Raw genomic sequence first — 20625 nt, forward strand, 5'->3', positions numbered from 1 at the left:
TACAATTCAATCAGAATTGAATTGCCACTATGTCACTGCCATGTTGAATCTGGCAAAACAACACAGTGCCAAGGAAAAGCTGTATTTTCGCTGATGCACATTTTGGCATAACACCAGGACTTCTGCATGTCATGTCAACCCCGCCCGCACACTCCCCTACTGTTTTCTGAGTAACTCCATTGTTCATGATACAATAAAGCAGGAAAATATTTCAAAAGTATTTATGTACCGGTAGGTAGTTTGAAGGCAGAACGATGTTCACTTTCAGTTTGATGGGTTGATTAGATGGATGTGTCTAGGCTGGCATATTTCTAAGCAATGAAATCTTTAAAGTTCTAGTATGACAAGATAAACTTCTGACAAGGTGAGACACCCAAGTTGAATAGGGTAAAAAATATTTAAATAATAGCCATCACCATGAAACTTACCCAGTTGATTACTTACATGAAGACACCTTTTTGTATTACAAGTTTTATGAAATTTTATGTTCTTAAATATGCAAGTGATAAAATATGTGCAAATTTGTATACATTTCCAGGACAGAAATCTGAACATTGGAAAAAGCCAGGTTCAAAATTCTTATTTCATTTGGTCAACATATGGAATATGTGGAATATGTATGTATATGGAATCTCTTTTTATCACTCCATAAATCAAAATACTGTCAAGTCATTAAAAAGAAACCATGTTTGGAATAAAATGTTGTATAAATCAGGCTATGAATGATATATGAACAAACCTCTAATATTTGTTGGGAGTTGCCCATTCTATGCGACTTATCAGAAAGCCTAGCCATTGTACAGATTTTTGGAAGTTACCCGTGGGTTTAGAGAGACGAGTTTTTGTAGGCTACTACAACTGTATAGTATTCAATAAAGTACTGTCAGTAGTAGGACCCCAGGATAATTACACAATATGAAAGGGGGCTTCTACAGTGGCATCTTTGACACAGAAAAAAAGCTAAATTCTCACTTCAGATATGAAAGTACTGAGGGAGCATCTAGTCAAGTTCTCAGGTTGTCTCCATACCAACTTGGCACCTCGATATCAATACCAACCATCGTAAATCACAGATGGCTGATGATAATTTCTTATAAAATGAAGACATTTAACATCTTTTCAAAAATGTTTATTAACAAAATATCTCACACAAAAGTCTGCCGTGAAAACACAGTACCGTAACTGCACATATACAAGCATTTTTGTGTTCATTTTGTTCTACCTGATGATGACGTTGATTGATATTGTTTTATTTTGGCAGCTATGAAGCATGAAGAAATTCTCATATTGATCTCTAAACCTTTAATCACACTTATTTGTTTTACACGGTGGAGCTTTAAACTCACTAAATTTAGTGACAGATTTTGACAGAATGACAAAGAGCATCTGGCTTGAACCGGTCTGGATTCAGTGTGTTCATCAGAGACCGGGGGAAAGGAGTCTGCGTTAACTTAAATACCGTGATCTCCTTTTGGCATAATACAGTAGCTAGCTACATTACCATCACAACTGCCAGGCTTTCTTTTCCTTGTAGAGATCGGGATGGTTGTTGAATCTAAATTAGATGTGTTGCCTTCCTTGGCGGTGACACAAACACTTAAGCATCTTTTGCAAACAGTTGCAGTATTATCTTCAGGTTCACCATCATCGGCTTTGTAGGGGAACTACTGCCATATTTTACTTTGCGCTGCCCGATACATTACTGCTCCCTTGAATCCCTTTAAGTGAAACCCTTTATTCTCTGACGGATGGCATTCAGAAAGTATGGAATTATTCTTTATAAAATGCTGATATAATACTGTTTTAAGTGGTTGAATTGGTACTGTGGTACTTTAGTGCTGGTATTCCCTGCTGCAACCTACAGTATAAAACGAATAATTCTGCAAAGGTTTTAATAAGAGGACACCTGCCCACTACATGACTGTCTTGAAGCCAATGTTCTGAACAGTTTGGTTTATTTTTGTTAAAACCATGCAGTACTTTTGGCTAAACCTTTACTAAAAGGGAACCACTACCTATGCCTAAAAGAATAAAACCGTTTTTGAAAGGTGCATGGTACTGAAATGGCAAGGAACAGAAAACACCTACACTACCAGTCAAATGACACAACCTTTTTTCTTTTGACACATTTTAGAATCCTATAAGCCTATAAGTGTGTGAATGAGCAGAATGTTGTCCGGCCACAGCTATGCCATTTTACGTGCGATTGCGCTGAATCTTTCAGGAAGTGTAACGAGCAGCCCTGTGGGTGACCTAACACAGTGGTTCTCAAATGGGGTCCGGGGACCCCCAGGGGTCCGTGGCACTTTGCCAGGGGGTCAGCGAAAAAGTTTTCAGGAAAATAAAAACATAATTTTTTTCAGCAAAAGCTTCATAGTTCAACGAAAATATTTTATACTTTAAATCTAAAATGGTTTATGGATTACATTCTAATCTAACAAACCTATCAATTTAGAAGTCAAGCACGTTACCGTGGAAACAATTAAGCTTAGCCCAAAATCACAAATCAGAATGAGGGGGTCCCCGGTATATTTTCTATCTTGTAAGGGGTCCTTGGCTGAAAAACATTTGAGAACCTCTGACCTAACAGACCCGGATGTTTGAATTAGGTAATAGGGCCGACTAAATGGACAAAAAAGGCTAATTAGTGGCCAAAATGACTCGACACAGGTTCAGAACATACATATTGTCACGTTTTGATATCGCGATATATCGTGGGACGATATATTGTGACATCCCTTTAATCTCAGAATTCTGACTTTATTTTCAGAACTCAAATAAATGTTTCACATGTGGCCCTAATCCTCTTCTGTAGTTTTAAATGATGTGGTGTGTAAAAAATAATAATAAAAAAAAGAAAATCAGGTGACCCCATTGGAATTCCATGCACGACCCCAAGGTTGGGAACCACTGCGACATCTAAATGGTTTTAACAGAATTAAACATACAACATTCAGGTGTGTCCAAACTTTTGACTGGTAGTGTATAAAGAAGCAATAGTGTACAAATATCAAATCAACAAAGCTGAAGTCACGTGATCTCTTGCCCCGAAGTGAGTTTCTAATCGAATTTGAGATTTTCCCCCACATCTTTTTTGTTTCTGCTCCAAGTGAAATGTTTTATAGTCACTCACGATTCCGTAGGTCACGAGTTGGCTTGGTTCCAGCCTTAAAACTGGTTATATAAGGATTTTTCTAAATGTCTATGCAGAAAATGAATGGGAAACTCACTTCCAGGGCAAGAGATGTCGTGACTGTCCAGCTCTATAGTGTACAAATATCAAATCAGTAGTGTACAAATATTGGCACGTGGCTCAGTGGTTAGCACTGTTGCCACACAGCAAGAAGGGTTTCTGACCCCAGTTTGTGCCAGGTCCTTTCTGTATGGAGTTTGCATGTTCTCCCCGTGTTCGTGTGGGTTTCCTCCGACCATCAAAGACATGTATGTCAGGGTTAATACTCCTGTGCCCCTGACCACCAAGGCTCCGGTGGATTCAATTAAGAGAAGAAATATCCCCACAGGGATGATAAAGTATGCAAAAAATAATAACAATAAAAAAAAAATGCATGAAAAGAAAAGTCACATCAGCAGTAGGCTATTCTTGGCCCAAGGAAATTAAATCAAGACGATCTTCCCCAAAACTAGTGTTAAGTAGACGAATGCCTGGTGAGTCTGAAATCACCTCAGTCCTTCACCTTCCCTTAATGACTGAGGCTCAGTCATTAAGGGAAGGTGAAGGACTGAACGAAGACATGGACTGTTCAAAGGAACACAACATCAGGAAGGTGGTTCTAATATTTTGTTCAAGCCCCAATCAGTAACTTTTCCACCTTAGTATAACAGCTTTTTAGTCATTGAAGGTGGTCCAGTGTATTCTAAGAGGGAGAATGTCACCTCTATTGGTCCCACACCGCCCTCCACAGGCCTCTCCTGGCACTAAGCATTTTTGTGCCGGCGTCCCGGAGGTAGCATGAGCGGCCTACCGCGCATGCGCTGTGTACAGCGGAAGCACTGTGTTCAGCAAAACAAGGAAGTAACTCGGTGCGGATTTACTACGAAAATGACGTTTCATGTGTCAAAATGAGTACGGTTCGCCCACATCCCCTCGAATATGTTTTGAAGTTAGGTTATTTAGCACACATACAGGGCCTGTTTGAGGCCTTGAGAAATTGGGGAAGTGGCTTGCAGATCACACACACACACACATACGCACATACACAAACTGAGTACGGGGAACCGTACTCATTTTGACACACGTAACTATGGATTATTATTTCATCACGTGTACATAGAGCTTTCTGGCGCTGTGTTTTGTTGACTTTGAACGCCGATATCGATACCGATACTATTGCACCCAGAGGGCGCAGTTTCTCCAATAGCAAAACTTGGAAAAGCTGCTGATTGCGGCTTTCAGTCAATAAGTGTTGCGTTGCGAAGGGATTATTTTTTTAAATCCCAGATTACAGGGTGAAAACCTGGTGACGATGCCTGTTGATCAGTGATCACAGCAGCTGGTCTGAAGGGAAAAACTTGACACCAAGTCTTTACATTACAAAATAATTTGGGGTCATAAATTCATGAATTGATTGGATACAACCACAATTACGACGTAATGAATAAAAATTCAATAAAAAGTCAGACTGCAGAATTCTAGCAATGCGATTGGCTCACTTAAACAATTAAACATTTTCATTACAAAGTGCAAAGATTGGGATTTGCGATTTGGCAATGGACATTTTACCAGACGAAATTTGACTAATAAAATGGTAAAGAGCTTAAAGCGGAACTTAAGCCCCCAGAATTCTGGCAGACCTGCAAATCAAGAGTCTCAACCTGGGGTAGCTTCCGCATTGGCTTCATTTGCTTCATGCATGTCCTATCAACCCACTCTGACTCTTTCGTTACCCTTTAAAGAGCGCAGTGGTCTGAGCGAGGGCATTATGTCCTCTCCTGGCAGAAATTGCACCTCAAATCCAGTCTTTACCTATCCTCAGTCAAACTCCACATCACCAGCTGCAGGTAGTTTCTGCGGAAAACTGGATTAAATCTGTTCAGTTGTTGCTGCTGCTGGTTTCGAGAGACTCTAGATCCACAGGTTTGATCCACACAGGAGCAGGAGTGAAGAGGAGCTGTGGGTCACGCTCTCACAGAGATCACAGATATCACGTCGTAGCGCTCCTCACAGGGGATGCTGCTGAAGCGGCAGTTCTTAGGAGGAGGCTGAATGAGCAACTGGAGGAGAAAAAATAAATTAGTCAGAAAAGTTCGCTAAACAACTCTTTCATCAGATACAAAGTTCACTAACTGATATTCATTGTGGACAGTGTGATTAGCAGGTATGTGAATGAGTAGGAGTTAGTATTTTAAATGTGAGCTGGTTTGTGGTTTCACCACATTTGTGAATCTATCTGCACGTTTTGAGCTGCACAATACTTAAAAGTTTATTGCCTGGTGTCCTGTAGTCTCTCAAGACGGACGTGTTGGCAAGTTGGTAAAAAAAAAAAAAAAGGCAGGATATCCGGTCATTTCCCCACTTCCGTGTCCCCTGTGCAGTCGCTTAATAGCTCCGACTGGAAAACAAACTAGTCGAATCCTAGCAAGTTAGCTGCTGAGCAGAAATTAAAATTGGACAAGATATTTATATTTGTGAATTGTGTCGTGATTGGTCCAATACCATCAAACCTTCCGGTCTGAAGAGTTTTTGTCTGTTTTTTTGTTTGGAAAATGACAACGTCCTCCGTCCAAATTTTAATGGGCTGAAGTACAGACTGTCTCTGGAGCATTCGAAAATTGTGGAAGAGATAGACTGTCCCCATGGATCTCAGTCTTTAGATTCATAGCGGTCTCAACAAACACTTTCCATCAGCAGCTAATCGGACGGTGTACTGTCCGACAAACGTGATTGGGTGGTCGAGGTAAGCTGGACAAACCTACTTATGACAAATGTTACAGAGCGCCAACAACACCAAAATGCAGCTGGCAAAGGAATTTTATGATAGCAAGTTAGAGTTAGTGATTTCGTCAGTCCTTACAATTTTTATTTAGGAACAATCAGCTGTATAAAAGTGAACACCGCCATGATTGTTGTCGCTCTGAGTGTGCTTTGCTACTGTAATTGGTCAAAGATTTTGATAACTGACACCTAACATCAACCGTTGGGCCGAGAAATTATGTCAATGAGTCAGTGAATCAGACCACTATGAATCACCATACAAATTGAAGTGCTACACTTCAATTTACTATCATACAATTCCTTTGTCAGCTGCATTTTGGTCTTAATAGTTCAATGATGTTCATCATGTCTTCACACCGCCAGTTGCTGAAAAGCAACTGGTTGACACGTCATACCCAGCTGTCAGTGCGACTGCTTCTGAAGAAGACGAGAGTTGACTCGTCGAAACTGTCAAGGTAAATAAATAACATCTATAAACCTATGTCTGAACACAAGAAAACAAAAACGTCTATGCATTTTGGTCTTGTTGTCGCTCTGTAACGTTTGTCATAAGTAAGTTTGTCCAGCTTACATCGACCATCCACGTGCCACATTATCCTCCTTTATGCCTCCTTTATGGGTAGTTGTGTCTCTTTTAAGTCCTACTTAAAAACAAATAAATAAATGCAAATCTAAAATAAAATAAATAAAATAAAGGGAGGAAAGGGACTTTTTTGGATTGTGGCTCTTGCAAAGATTTTTATTTTATTTTTATTTTTTGTCAATGTGGCTCCTAAGTAGGGCAAGGCTGTGTACCACTGTGCTAAAGACTGAGATTTCTGAGGACAGGACACCCTATCAACCCCCCCCCCCCCCCCCCCCCCCGGATGGTGTGAAGATTTTGATTTTGAAACGGCTTAATACACTCCCCTCCACGGACACCCCCAATCCCCCCCCCCCCCCCCCTTCTTCTGGGTTTTTCTACATTATGCAGTAGGTGGAGAAAGGCTGAAACTGACTGTGCCCGATAACATGAACAATGAGCACAATTTTACCTTTTGAGTTTAACTGGCAATCTTGTGATCTTATTATTTAACTGAGATGTGTACAGATATGGGTTACATATCCTAGCAAATCACCCAAGAAAGTCAGATATGAGCAGAGATGCCGAGTGGAGCCTCTGTGACTCTGTTCAGCAGCGTACAGGATGTACCGACCTCTGGCATCGAATATGGAGGCTTCGTCCACCGTTTGATTCTCTCCATCTGGTAGATGAGGATGTAGGCGATGGCCGGTATCAGTAATACCACAAAGACAACAATGGTAGCCACAATGGGGGCTACTAGCATACTGTGCTTTGTGCCTGGGAAATGCAAACACACACACAGAAGAAAAAGATGCAAGCAATCCATTACCACTTTTATCATGTTCAGACTTCAGAGTTATGATTTGACGACGAAAACCACATTCATACTGTTGCAACTGCTAAAAATAGCATGATGAAAACATGTTTGATTTGACTGAACAAGGAGGACAGCATCAACGCATCATCAGACTCAACACTCATAAACAAACACAGCCTTACTTGACTGGGGTATGACCTCACACTGTGTGCAGCTGGGTGGTCCACGCGCATTACTGTACAAGATGTACTGCACCTTCACACAGTAGCGCACCCCCTCCTCCAGATCTTTGATAATCACTGATGAAGTAGTGGGTCCATCATATTCCTATTTGGGGAGAAGGTTGGATAACATTAGTACATAACAGGGTTACACTGTATTTTTTTAGACTGCTATTCGGCTTTCAAAAAAAGCAAATTTCGGCTGATCAGTGTCTCGATCTCTGCCGATACGATGGGAGGTGAAGAAATTATGTAGGCCTATGAGAATGCATGCATATCACCATTGTTGAATGATACCGTTATTTAATTTGTAATACATTATTTGTTAATTAAAGCATTTTACCAAAAGTACATGGAAACTAGAACGGCTGCACCGCGGATATATGCCTCCATCAACAAGTGAGCAGTCGACATTCATGTCTGTCTAGAATTTAACGTTTTGAGCAAAAAGTGAAGAAATTCCGTCAAGGCATAACTGAGGTATGGCGTTACAGAGCTTGAAAATGTGTTCATGAGATCACAGTGACCTTGAACTTTGACCACCAAAACTTTATCAGTTCATCCTTGAGTCCAAGTGGACGTTTGAGGTCAATTCTAAGAAATTCCGTCGAGGCGTTCCTGAGATATCGCGTTAACAAGCTTGAAAATGGCGTTCGAGAGGTCACAGTGACCTTGACCTTTGACCACCAAAATCGAATCAGTTCATCCTTGAGTCCAAGTCGACGTTTGAGCCAAATTAGAAGAAATTCCGTCAAGGCGTTCCTGAGATATCACGTTAACGAGCTTGGAAATGGCATTTGAGAGGTCACAGTGACCTTGAGCTTTGACCACCAAAATCAAATCAATTCATCCTTCAGTCCAAGTCGACGTTTGAGGCAGATTTGATGAAATTCCGTCATGGCATTCCTCAGATATCGCTTTAACGAACATCGGACAGACGGGCAACCGCAAACCATAATTCCTCTGGCCTGGCTATTTCCGGCGGAGGCATAAAAAGAATGGTGGATGAAATCTCTTGGCGATATATGCCTAAAGCGGAAGTTGGCATGCCTTTGTCTCTCTATTCACCTTATGTAGCCCCGCCCACTTGACCCATTTGTGTATGACTTCCTGTTCAAAACGCCGGCTGTTTTACCTGCCAGAGATCGTCTCTGGTCAAAGCTAATGACTTACTGGAAGCAGGCTGCGGAGATAAGCTCTGCCACAGGAAGTGTAAACACAATCCGTTCCGATTGTGTTTACACTTCCTGTTAGACTGTTAGTCTGTCTGTCTGTTTCGGTTTAGCCATGCTTAGCCGTAGCGGTGCCACTCTACTGAGTGCACTTTTCTAGTTTTACTATAAAAATGTTTTTTTTTTCAGATGTTTCTTTAATGTTTGCCTTGTTCTTGTGAAATACTGAATAGATTTCAGTCTCTAGGCCTCCTCTGATAATGAGTCAAATAAAAACAACCTGAAAAGGGGAAAGTCATAGTGTGGCTGAACTCGGCACACTTGTGACGGGGTCTCAAGTAGGTATCACTTTGATTCTAGATTAAAAAGGTAGAGAAGCACTGTACTATTGGATAAAAAAAACTAGGTTTTACTTCGTTTCGAACTCAAGCTCTCACTAGTGCCTAGTTCGCTGCGTACGCAGCACTATGGAAGACTGTCATTTTGCTCCAAAATTACTTTTCATTAAAACCTGACCACCCACCCGTAGGTGGCGTGGTGCCCCCCTGGGGCTGACACGGATCCACGTGACTACGTCACGTCCTGTCAGTCCAGGGATAATCACTCTTCATTTCTTCCAGCCAGTGTAGGACGTCGTTTTCATAGCTCCGCGGTTAGCTCTGAGACAGCACTCTTAACATAGCTTAGATACTAGGCTCGTTCCGGCTGATTTGCCCACCTCAAGAGGTTCGCGTGGACGGGATAAAGCAGGATTCGGGGACCCGATCCTGTACTCTCCACCAGCGGCGTCGGATCAAGCCGTCTAAAGCTAAGGGTGTTTTTTCACAGTTGACTGTTGTATTAGGTGCCGCCGTGCAGCTCATGTGAAACGTTTTCCCCGGCTGGGGTAGCGTTAATAAAGGCTTGAGGGCTGACTTAGGTCCGCGCTCAAAACTTAAAGGCTAGGTTGCATACGTGCAAATAGCTTGTACCGTGTAGCACAGGAACAAAGAGGCTAATTAGCCCAGTTGTTACAGTAAGCTAGCTTTGCACCCGTGCGGGTAGCTTCCGCGTGCTAGGTACTTTAGGCGCCGGCTACTAGTGTTAGAGCGTGTGCGTTACTCCGGCTGGAGTAACGATAGATAGATAGTTAGCTAGTTTGCTCAGTGCAGCTAGCTTGGACTACCTTGTAGCACTCCAGCTATCTGGCTGCGTCCCCAGACAGGGCAACGCACCCGGTTATTGTGGCAGATAGCTAGCGTGCACACGTGCAGTTACTGTAGTGTAGTGTCTGTGGGCTGAGTACTTAGGCGCCAGCTACCTCTGTGTAGGGCGCGCGTTAAGCGAGAGTAGTAGCTAGAAGCCATGCTCTTCAGTTAGCTAGATAGCTAGCTTGCTCCCGTGCAGCCAGTATCTAGTGTTGTGTAGCACTCCAGCTATCTTACCGTTGCAGGCTTTAGCTTGCACGGTAACCCCGTTATTCCTGTTAGCAGAGAGAGGGGGGAACAGCTAGGTGCTGTATTAGCTGTGAGGCTACGCTGGCCGGTTACGACCGGCACAATTAATTTAATGTGTGCACTGCCTAAGGGCATGAGCACGCCGCACAGGCGTTAATGGGACCTACATAAATGTAGTGTAGCTTTTACTGGCGTCGGCCCCGAAGGGGGCACTCTGAGATATTAGCTGGGCGATTACGCTAGCTAGGTGAGCTCGCCCCGCACGTTGTGTGGGCCGCTTCTCTCAGTACTTACGCCATCTTAGCCAGCTTGCTTGTCTGCTAAGTGTTGCTTGCCTCGTGCAAATAGCATCTACTAGATTGTAACACCCCCTGAGGAGTTTCTTCTGAGATTGACTAGCTTCGCGGGCCGCTGGCCTCTGCTTGCGGTCACGCTTGCTTCCCCGTGTTACTCAGGGTAGAGACTCACTGCACCGGCTTGTGCGCAGGCTTGTGTTAGCGCACGCTTGTCTCTCGGTGCTTACGCTAGCTTAGCTAGTGGCTTCCACGCCTGTTCTCTCGGGTTAACAGGTTGTGGGTATTGTTGCATCCCCTTCGGGATGGGCTATTGCCGCTTACGTTACCATTGCACGCGCACGTTCGCTAGCCCCCAGGTTGCTTACTGTCTAGCCTGTGCTTCTTGCTAGCCTGCTAGCTTGCTTAAGCAGTACTCCCGCTAATAGGGTGCGGCCTGCGGGAGCTTGCTATTAGCGATTAGCTTCCTGCTTCCTCTTGCTACTGAGCAGGGAAAGTCAGCGAGGGGATGGGCCGTGTGTAAAACTACTTTGGCTGAGTATGAACCGGCACGTTAAGTGCGTGTTCTGCCTTGGGCATGAGCACGCTGCACAGGCGCCTTGAACCCTCGGTCTTGTCCGCAGCTAAGCTCTTGAGAGCGGACCAAGGTCCGCTCTCAAAGGAGTGTGAAAGCTAGCTTGCATACGTGCAGATAGCATTAGTACTGTTTAGCACAGAACGATAGTATTTTTGCAGATAGCTGGCGTGCACCCGTGCAGTTAGTATCTGTGTGCTAAGTACATTGGGCGCGAGCTACCTCCGCTACAATAGACAGGGGTTATAGCTCGCCAAGGTCTGGGCTCAATGCCAGCCTTTGGCTTGTAGCTCTAAGGACAAGCCCACCGCCCTTGGTGCCCAAGGCCCGGGGTGGTTGGGAGCTCTCCATGGGTCGCACTCCCTTGTTGGGGCGCCCCCTGCAAATGCAGGGAGCCTGGCAGGGGGCACAGCGCACCTTGGTCCATGGCCACGGCCTGGCCTCGGTTGGCAGCGCCCAGGTCAAGCCCACCGGTTGGCTCACCAAGGCTGGGCTTAGTTCCAGCCTGCGGCTTGTAGCTTTAGACCCACCGTCCTCGGTGCCCAAGGCCCGAGTTCGGTCGGGAGCTCGCCCAGGGTCTCATACCCATCATCAAGGCTCGCCTTGGTCCATGGCTACGGCCTGGCCTCGGCTAGAGGCTCCTAGGACAGCCCACCATCAATGGCACCGACGGCCCATTGCTGGTCGGGAGCTCGCCTGGGGGCCGCACTGTCGGACAAGTCCATGTGCGGCCGGTCTCGAGAAAGAACGTTACCTCCGCAGTCCCCCCAGTCGCACGGCAGGGGGGGGGGATGGGGTTACTTGATACAACAGCACGTCAGTAGGCGGAGCTTGCGTAAGAAGTGCTCCCCCAGCATGCACAGCTTCTACGGAACTGACCATGCGGCGGGGGGGCGTAGCCTCTCACATCCCGCCCCCCCATCAGGGTACCGGATCAAAAGGTCCCGGTTAGGGATGCACGATATATCGGCAATCATATCGGTATCGGCCGATGTTAGTCATTTTTTAACATATCGATATCGGTCCGATATTGCAATGTTAATATCGGTTATCATTATTAGCCAAATTCTTCACATTGAGATGAAATAATGCAGTAAATTTATGATTTATCAGCTTTTCCAAAAGTTTTGGAAATAAAGAAATGCATTACTTTTTAAAATTCAGTGTTTACATGCGTTTTTCACTATGTACAAAATGTGATGATCATAGAAATGTGGTTTTATACAGAGCATATCGACATCGGTAAACATCGGTTATCGGCCATAACAGCAATGTTAATATCGGTTATCGGCATCGGCCAAAATGTTCATATCGGTGCATCCTAGGGATGTTCATTTTGAAAATTTTCCAAAATCGATAATCGGTGAAAATTAACGATCAATTATCGATCATCGATTTTATTAATACTTAGAAAATTTTCAATATTTTCAATTTTTTTTTTTTTTTACAAAATGAATGCCTATGGCAGAAAATACGAAAGACGTGTTCTCCTCAATGAACTCTTTATTTCAATGTGTCTCCTCTCCAACACTGCTGTCCCCGGCACATGCCGGTGTGAATTTCCCATGTTTAAAACAGTTTTGTTGGCACAAAGGCCCATGCCCAGCCAGAAAACTAGAGACTATATGAAGCTCCACCTCACGTTAGTCGGCTGTGCAATGGAGTGGGGCGAGGTGGAACGAATTCCACCCAAACCTAGTCCAAAAAAAAAAAAAAAAAAAAAAAAAAAAAAAAAAATTAACTCATTGAGTGCCAGCCACTTTTGGAGAACGGACGCTCCCAGTGCCAGAGTTTCAGAGCGTTTTCAGTGATTTCTCGAGGCCCACAGAATATTGTGTGATATTACTATGTAAACACTGAACACGCACAAAGAACGATGAGACTCTATTCTATCATCTGCAAAAAAAAGTTTATTGATCCCATTTTCCGTTCTTTAGTTATGAGCCGGAGAAGATAGCTTGATTCATCCAAAAACAGCAATTTTTTTCTAGAAGCTGAGATAATTGGCCTTTTGTGAAATTAAACATTTCAAGCACATCACTGACTCTGAAGCTAATCTTTTCTAATGTAGTCACACCTCAAAAATAATTTCCTTCAATAAAACAGTTTAGGCCAGGGAATTTTGTTTGGCAGAATAATATTTTTAGCTACAACCAGCAGCGCTGGCCCCTGCGTGCGCTGCTGGTTGCAGCTTCTTGCTGGTCTTGATTTGCTGCTGGTGGGCATTGGATATTCTGGCTTGCGTTTGTCAATCCTGTCCTGCTGCCTGGGTCTGTCTGGGTGTTGCGTGCTGCTCTGCGTGCCCCCCCCCCGCCCCGCCCCGCCCCGCCCCGCCCCGCCTCGCCTCGCCTCAACTGCACACTCCTCCTCCTGTCTGTGGTGGCTCTCTGCTGAGTTTGCTGTGCGCACAGTGAAGGGTGCGCAACATCCAGTTTTTTTACAGCGTTCCGCGTGTGTTTGTCACCGGCAACCATGCTTCCAGTTGAGAATAATAACAACTCCACGGTGTGGATGTGCGGATGTGCTGTCGCAACCGACACGGAGCGGCTCAATTGTGGGAGCAGATTGGCTGCTGCAGGCACAGCTGCAGTAACGTGCTTCAGCATATCGATGCATACGGATGCGATGCGATTTCCGTTTCCATAACGACTTCTTCTTTGTTTTTTCCTTGCCTTTCTGTTATGTGGAGAGCACTGTCGCCACCTAAGGGTTCTGTAAAATAGGTTATAGACCTCCAATAGCTACAATAGTTGTACCAGAGATGTATCAGGGTTTGATCCACGTCCCACCGTCAAAAAACGCAATTGACGACAATCGTCGTCTTTGGCACTCTACGTCAGTATTTGAATTGACGACAGCTGTCGTCATTGGCATTCAATGAGTTAATAATTAAAAAATCGATCCAAATGCCACAGGATCGATTCCAATCCTTAACGATCGATTATCGATTTTCGATAATTGATGAACATCCCTAGTGCATCCCTAGTCCCGGTGCCCAGCAATATGCTCATGACGGGTTCCGCTCCTTTGGCCACAAGAGACCATCTTGTCCAACAGGCTCGATGCCTGGGAGCTATCTATGTTCCCCGTCCCCATTACGGCGCACCCTCCAGAAGGGATACGCTCTACAGTTTGCCAGGCCCACACCCACGTTCGACGGGACCCCCGATCCGGCTGTGGAGGGGGAGGCCATGGACATACTCCACAAGGAGGTTATTCGTTCCTCGCCAGAGGGGCGATTCGCTCGGTTCCCAAGGCAGATGTGTGCTTGGGTTTTTCTACCACAGGTACTTTATCGTGCCCAAGAAGGACGGCTCCATGCGTCCAAAATTGGACCTTCGGCGTCTCAACAAGACGCTGAGGAAGTCCCGTTCCGAATGCTCTCTTTCCCCGCCTGTTCAACGAGTTGAGACAGGGGGATTTATTACTCCCGGGGATCTGAAAGGTGCGTTCTTCCATTTCCACATGGTCAGGAGACACAGGAAATACCTGAGGTTCTCCTTCCTGGGGAAGGCTTACGAGTTCTGTGTCTTGCCATTCGGCATGTCTTTGAGCCCGCGAACCCTCACGGTGTGCGTAGAGACAGCCTTGGCTCCCCTCCGCACGAGGGAGATCCGCGTCTTCCGCTGGGGAGGCTACACATGCTCCCGTGGTCCAAATATGGTTTCTCAGGCTTCGCCTGAACTCGGCCAGGGACCATCATCACAGGGTTCCTCTGACAGGTCAGGCCTGGCAGGCGCTGGCCATATGGGCGGACCCCCGTTACCTCTCGAGAGGTACTCGGTGGGGCCCTGTCCCGCTCAGGATGGTGGTTCGCACAGACGCCTCCCTCTGGGGAGGGGGTGCGATTTGCGGGCATTTTTCGGCGAACGGCCGGTGGGAGGCTCAGGAGCTTCGCCACATAAACGTACTAGAGCTGAAGGCGATTCGCCTGGCTCTGCTTCAGGACAAGCCCACCATCAATGGCGCCGTGGGCCCATTGTTGGTTGGGAGCTCTCTTGGGGACCGCACTGCCGGACAAGTCCGCGTGCGGCCAGACTCGAAAGAGAACGTTGCCTCCGCAGTCCCCCTAGCCTGCGGAGGTAACACTTCCAGCGGCTCACACATGGGCACCATGTTCTGATTCGCTCGGACAATATGGCAGCGATTGCCCACCTGAACAAACAGGGCGGTGTGCGGTCGGGGGCGCTGAACCATAGCGGGGATTCACCTGTGGGTGTATCCCCGTCTCCTTTCAGTGTCAGCGGTCTATCTGCCAGGACGGCAGAGTTACGACCGGCCTGCTGTCTCGAAGCAATCCCCGTTATACGGAGTGGTGCCTCCACCCTCGGGGGATGGAACAGGTTTGGGCCAGGTTTGGTCGCGCCTGCGTCGATCTCTTGCATCGCGGCGCACGACACACTGTCCACTGTGGTTCTTGATACAGGAGGACAGCCGCCGTTAGGTCATGACGCGCTAGAAGCGCACGCATGGCCGAGGGAGGGGCTCTATGTGTTTCCCCCGACCCCCCTGATCCGTCAGGTGTTGGACAGGGTGAGGGAACAGCGCCTCCGGCTCGTTTTAGTCTGTTTTGGCCCAGGCAGACATGGTTTGCGGACCTGGTCTCCGTGGCGCAAGATCCGCCCTGGGCGTTGCCGGTACGGGCCGATCTCCTATCCCAGGCGGAGGGGGAGGTGTTCCACCCCTCCCCAGGCAGGTGGAAGCTAGCAGTCTGGCTCCTGAACGGGACCAGTTGCTAGCCCAGGGCTTGCCTGATAATGTGGTATGCACTATGCAGCAAGTCAGGGCGTGGATCCAGTGAACTGCAGTGTGCGACCAGTTCTCTGTTTCCTTCAGAGCCTGCTTGACGCGGGTCAGTCCCCGCAGTCGCTTAAGGTGTACGTAGCCGCGATTTCTGCTTGCCACATGGGAATGGAAGGGAGCCCCGTGGGGGCGTACCCTTTGGTCTCGCGCTTCATGAAGGGGGCGCGTAAACTGCGCCCGCCGTCGCGGTGCGTTTTTCTTTTCTTTTTTTCCCCAAATCGGACCTGGTTACGGTGCTGGACGGGCTAACGGGTCATCCGTTTGAGCCCTTGGACTCCGCCGATTTAAAGGTTCTGTCTTTAAAGACCGCGCTGCTGCTGGCCTTGTCGTCAGGAAAGAGAGTTGGTGACCTGATTGCCCTCTCGGTGCAGCAGGCCTGTATGGTTTTGGGAATGATGGGCGCAGGGTTACGTTGCGACCTAACCCGGCTTACCAACCTAAGAATATTAATGTCAGCTTTAGGTCTATGGTCATAGACTTATCAGCATTCTGTCCCCCGGCGTTCAGTTCGGGTGAGGAGTGACGCTTGCACATGCTGTGCCCAGTAAGGGCGCTCTCGGCCTATGTGGCCAGGACGCGTTCATTACGCACTCCAAACCAGTTGTTGGTCTGCTTTGGCAGAGGGCCCAGGGTGGCCTCCTTTCCAAGGATCGCTTATCACACTGGATAGTGGAGGCGATCGCTTTGGCATACTCTGCCGTTGGTAAGATACCCCCGGAGGGTATCAAGGCACATTCTACGCGGGGTGTTGCGACATCCTCTGCGTTGTTGCGCGGTGTTCAGGGGAGGACATGTGTGCCGCGGCCTCATGGTCCTCTCATAGGTACTACAGTCTCGACGTGTCCGGTTCGCAATTCGCGCACCCAGTGCTGTCGGTGGCAAGAAAGTAGTATCGTTGCCACTCTAATATGTCAGACGGTCAGGCATGAACGTTGCCATACGGCCGTGGTTCACCGGTGCCTTTCGGGTCGCCCTGTGGGGTGCTCCCGGCAGCAAGGTCGGTTGAATTAAGGCACTAGTGAGAGCTTGAGTTCGAAACGAAGTAAAACGTTAGGGTTGTGCTACAACCCGGGTTTTACGAGTGAGAACGAGAAATTAGAGTGATTATCCCTGGACTGACAGGACGTGACGTAGTCACGTGGATCTGTGTCAGCCCCAGGGGGGCACCACGCCACCTACGGGTGGGTGGTCAGGTTTTAATGAAAAGTAATTTTGGACCAAAATGACAGTCTTCCATAGTGCTGCGTACGCAGCGAACTAGGCACTAGTGAGAGCTCTCGTTCTCACTCGTAAAACCCGGGTTGTAGCACAACCCTAACGTTTTACATCACATCTGTAGGAAGCTCACCTGTAGTGGCTCCTCCTCCCTGCCGTAGTAAACCACATGCCTAGCGTGGCCTCCTTCTTTTTTCCGCAGCTGGTCCTGGTCGTGGTTTTTGCTCAGCTCGACGGTCAGGCGCCCCTGACGGTCAGGTGGTTGACTGTCATCACTCAGCCACGCCCTCAGCTGGACCTTAGGGCTGCAGGGACCACCTGGAGGGGCCAGGAGCAAAACAAAAGACCAGGAGACAAAGTTAATCTGGGCTAATATTTGTCTTCTGTCAATATCAGAAGAGTTTACATGACCCACCGGCAAGAGCTTGAACACAGCTGTTTAAATGATCCAGTCTGTGACGGTTTAACACTTAAAGGGAGGAGTTCAGGCAGGAGTTTTTTTATCTGTGTATTTTTCAATTTATGCTACCTAATTAGCACTTGTTAACTCATCAAAACAATGCAACTTTATGAATGGTGATACCAAAGCAGCGGGAATTTGTGTATGAGCAATCTGCAACTCTGTCACTGCCCACAACCGTTCAGAATAGAGCGACACATCAACTAAGTTGTTTGCCGTGTGTTGTGTTCCAGCAACCAGTGGATCTCTGCATGTTGCCTGGATCTTCACTGCAGGACTTGGTTTCTCACCCTGGTTACAGGCCTTGACCCGTTCGGAGGTCAGGCCGTGTTTCTCTGCTCGGACGCCCAGCTCCACACAGCGGTCCTCCAGCCCAGTGTCTTTGAAGGACGTGACATCACAGGAAGTGAGCGCAGTCTGGACACAGTCCGAAAAGTCCAGCCACTGATAGGGGGGGTCAAACCACCTGAGGATGAAGAACAAAGACATCGGACTCAGAAAGAGAAACTGTTATTAGTCCGGCATCAGTAGGGGAAAACAAACCGGTCCAATCAGGTTGAGCTGTATAGAGCACGGCACAAACCTGGTTAGATAGAAAAAAGACAGGAGGTAACATAACCTTAGGAAGTCAGCTGATATGTTTTCAGAGTCACTTTTTCAAATCAGGGAACTGCCTAACATGGCTAATTTGAAGAAAACACTTATTTCATAAACAGTGCTTTTCCACCCTGGCGAGAATAAACTTCTGTGGGAAAGTGCAGAGTTCCTGTATTATTATAATTTTTTTGTCACATTTAAATGTAAACACTGTGTATCGCCAATGTGCTTCAGCACAAAACTATTGATACCGGTATCTGCCTTAAAAAACCCACACGGGTCCAAATGTAATAAGGAGCATGCCATATTAGAGGTCTTTTGGAAGGGAAATGCAATGCCATCTCATATTTTATTAGGAGGTACTGTAGGCTAACTTACAAAAAGGAAACAAAACAAAGGAAATGAAGAGCAAGCACATTTTCCTTTTTCATGTGACCAGACAAGGCAAGAGCTGTTTGCTTTCAGGTTTTTCATCATAGGATGTGTTCAGAGTGACCCGCTCTGCTCTCACCTGCGGTACTGCACTGTGTAGGTGACGTCTCTGTGCTCAGGTGCCGGAGTCCATCTCAGTAACTGGTCGACGACGTGGACGTCTCGCGGCGGGGGCAGATCCTCACACAGTACTGCTGGAGACGGGAACGGACACAGCCGAGAGTCAAGTCAACACCTGATGCTTTATTCAGGTGTTCAAGCGAAAAGAAACGCGACTGAAAGCCGGCCCAAGTTGGCCGCTGCATACTGTGACTTTTACCATAGATATTATATTACTATAGATGGGTCACCAAGCAGGCTCTGCCAATTCTCACAAATGGTAGCAGCAAGCCTCCTAAATGGTCAACCATTGACTCGATTAAACCTGGCGAAAGTCTCCTAAGTGGGCGTGTCCGTGGAAAACCATGGGCAAAACCCACGTGACAAAATGACAGGAAGTGAGTTGAAGTTGGGCCGTCTTGCTTGAATCCCATCGTCTTTGCTTTTACTATGAGATCCCTTTCTCAGAAAAGGGCCACGGGAAGTGGGGGTGCTGCAGCCTCTGCTGTTTTGTATTGGAATTGCAGTGTCAATAAAAATATATATATGATTAAAATGTGTTTTATATGTTTTATACTGTGATATTTAGGGTTTAGTTGAAGAATATGAGCAAAGCAAAGAGGGTGGTAATGTTATTTTTGATGTTTGGTTTATAATAATAAGATAATAAAATATAATAATAGGTTCAGTGTTTCTGCCTGTGTTGCTGTCTGTTGTAGTGTAAAACGACCTAAAGGGGGAGAAGGTGGTGACATGAAAGTGAGTGAGAAAAGGAGAAAATGCTGAATAATCACATCACAACAGTATAATCCTAATGTGATCCTAAAATGAGATATTCCTCTAAATATGGCAAAAAAAACATCCAAACGTCCAGAAAACATCCAAATTATTTTCAGCGGCACCCACCCCCTGCGGCCCTGCCTTTCTGTGTTGGTAGTTTTAAGGCCAGATAATTAAATCAACCGAACCGTGCCCTCTTACCCCTCTTTCCCTCCAAAAATGATGTTAACTTCCATAAAAGTCTAGAATTTGTCAGACGTCATAATGTAATTATTACAGTATTATTCTTATCTTCTTATTCCCTGTAGACTTGTATTCTGTGGAAAACACTGACTGGTGATGAATCATAATATGATTCATCATATTACAATCACCAGTGTGCCAGCCGAGGTAAAGTAGCCAACTTTTTGGTAGCTTTGTTTTGGGCAAATGTGTACATCTCCAAGAAATTGACTTGACACTTTTTAAAGATAATGTGCACTGTCCACTCTATTTCGGCATACACTCAACAGACAAAGACGCTGTAGTTTTGCTAAAACTACCTTAACTGGTCTGCAGGTTATAACGTTAACACATAGTTAGTCTCTCACCACCACAATAATACACTTGGGTGGGCGGAATAAACTGCCATATGCCGAATTTACCAGAAGCCCCAGATGAATTCAGTAAAGTATTTAAATCGTGTTATCCGAGCTGTGTACCTTTGCCGATAAGGAAGGCAGTATTAAAGTGTCTGTTTTGGCAATCTTATCAGGGCTAATGTACTGTGGGGGGTTAGCTAGCTAGGCTACACACGCGCGTGCGTGTGTGTGTGTGTGTGTGTGTGTGTGTGTGCGTGCGTGCGCGTGTCAGTGTGTGGATTACGGCCAGCTCAAAACGAAACTTTACCTTGACCGACGAGTTGAATCCACAGCAAAGCGTAAAGCTTCGCTAATGCCATTTCACATGCTGCGACGGATCCGCGGACAGATTTGCCAGCATACTCTACGTTACAGCCATAACTCAACTCTGTAATAGGCTATTGAGCAGTCATCTGCCTAGACTAACATCTGCCATACATTTCCCGACAAAATGCAAGCCTTTTCCTGTTTCCCAATACAATAGACGTCAACAGTGTAACTTCCTGAAACGCCCCTTCGAATTGGGCAACTCCTGCGTGACTTTGGGTTCTGGTAAGCTCGCGAGTCGAGTCACCACCACCAGGCAGT

The 20625-nt window shown here is 46.4% G+C and overlaps 1 protein-coding gene across 1 annotated transcript; it reads right to left on the reverse strand.

Moving 5' to 3' along the window:
- Nucleotides 1-725: 725 nt before the first annotated feature.
- LOC310778137 (uncharacterized protein) lies at nucleotides 726-20506 on the reverse strand. The gene is made up of 7 exons (XM_083638483.1): nucleotides 20306-20506; nucleotides 18618-18732; nucleotides 17800-17975; nucleotides 17183-17367; nucleotides 7518-7662; nucleotides 7150-7295; nucleotides 726-5232 (listed from the first exon to the last, which is right to left on the reverse strand). The coding sequence occupies exons 1-7, from the start codon at nucleotides 20355-20357 to the stop codon at nucleotides 5137-5139; spliced, it is 915 nt and encodes a 304-aa protein (XP_083494609.1). The 5' UTR covers nucleotides 20358-20506; the 3' UTR covers nucleotides 726-5136.
- Between the last annotated feature and the right edge of the window lie 119 nt (nucleotides 20507-20625).

This window comes from Poromitra crassiceps (genome assembly GCF_964638095.1).
Source record: "Poromitra crassiceps genome assembly, chromosome: 6".
In the NCBI taxonomy this organism is placed as follows: domain Eukaryota; kingdom Metazoa; phylum Chordata; class Actinopteri; order Beryciformes; family Melamphaidae; genus Poromitra; species Poromitra crassiceps.

What these genes read in the sequence shown, in the direction of transcription:
- LOC310778137 (XM_083638483.1), bottom strand. Translation starts at nt 20,357, where the DNA reads ATGGCATTAGCGAAGCTTTACGCTTTGCTGTGGATTCAACTCGTCGGT. An exon ending in GGTCAAGGCCTGTAACCAGG is followed by an intron (nt 17,368 to 17,799) that starts GTGAGAAACCAA and finishes TGGCCCCTCCAG; the next exon opens with GTGGTCCCTGCAGCCCTAAG. An exon ending in TGAGGTCATACCCCAGTCAA is followed by an intron (nt 7,296 to 7,517) that starts GTAAGGCTGTGT and finishes TGCATTTCCCAG; the next exon opens with GCACAAAGCACAGTATGCTA.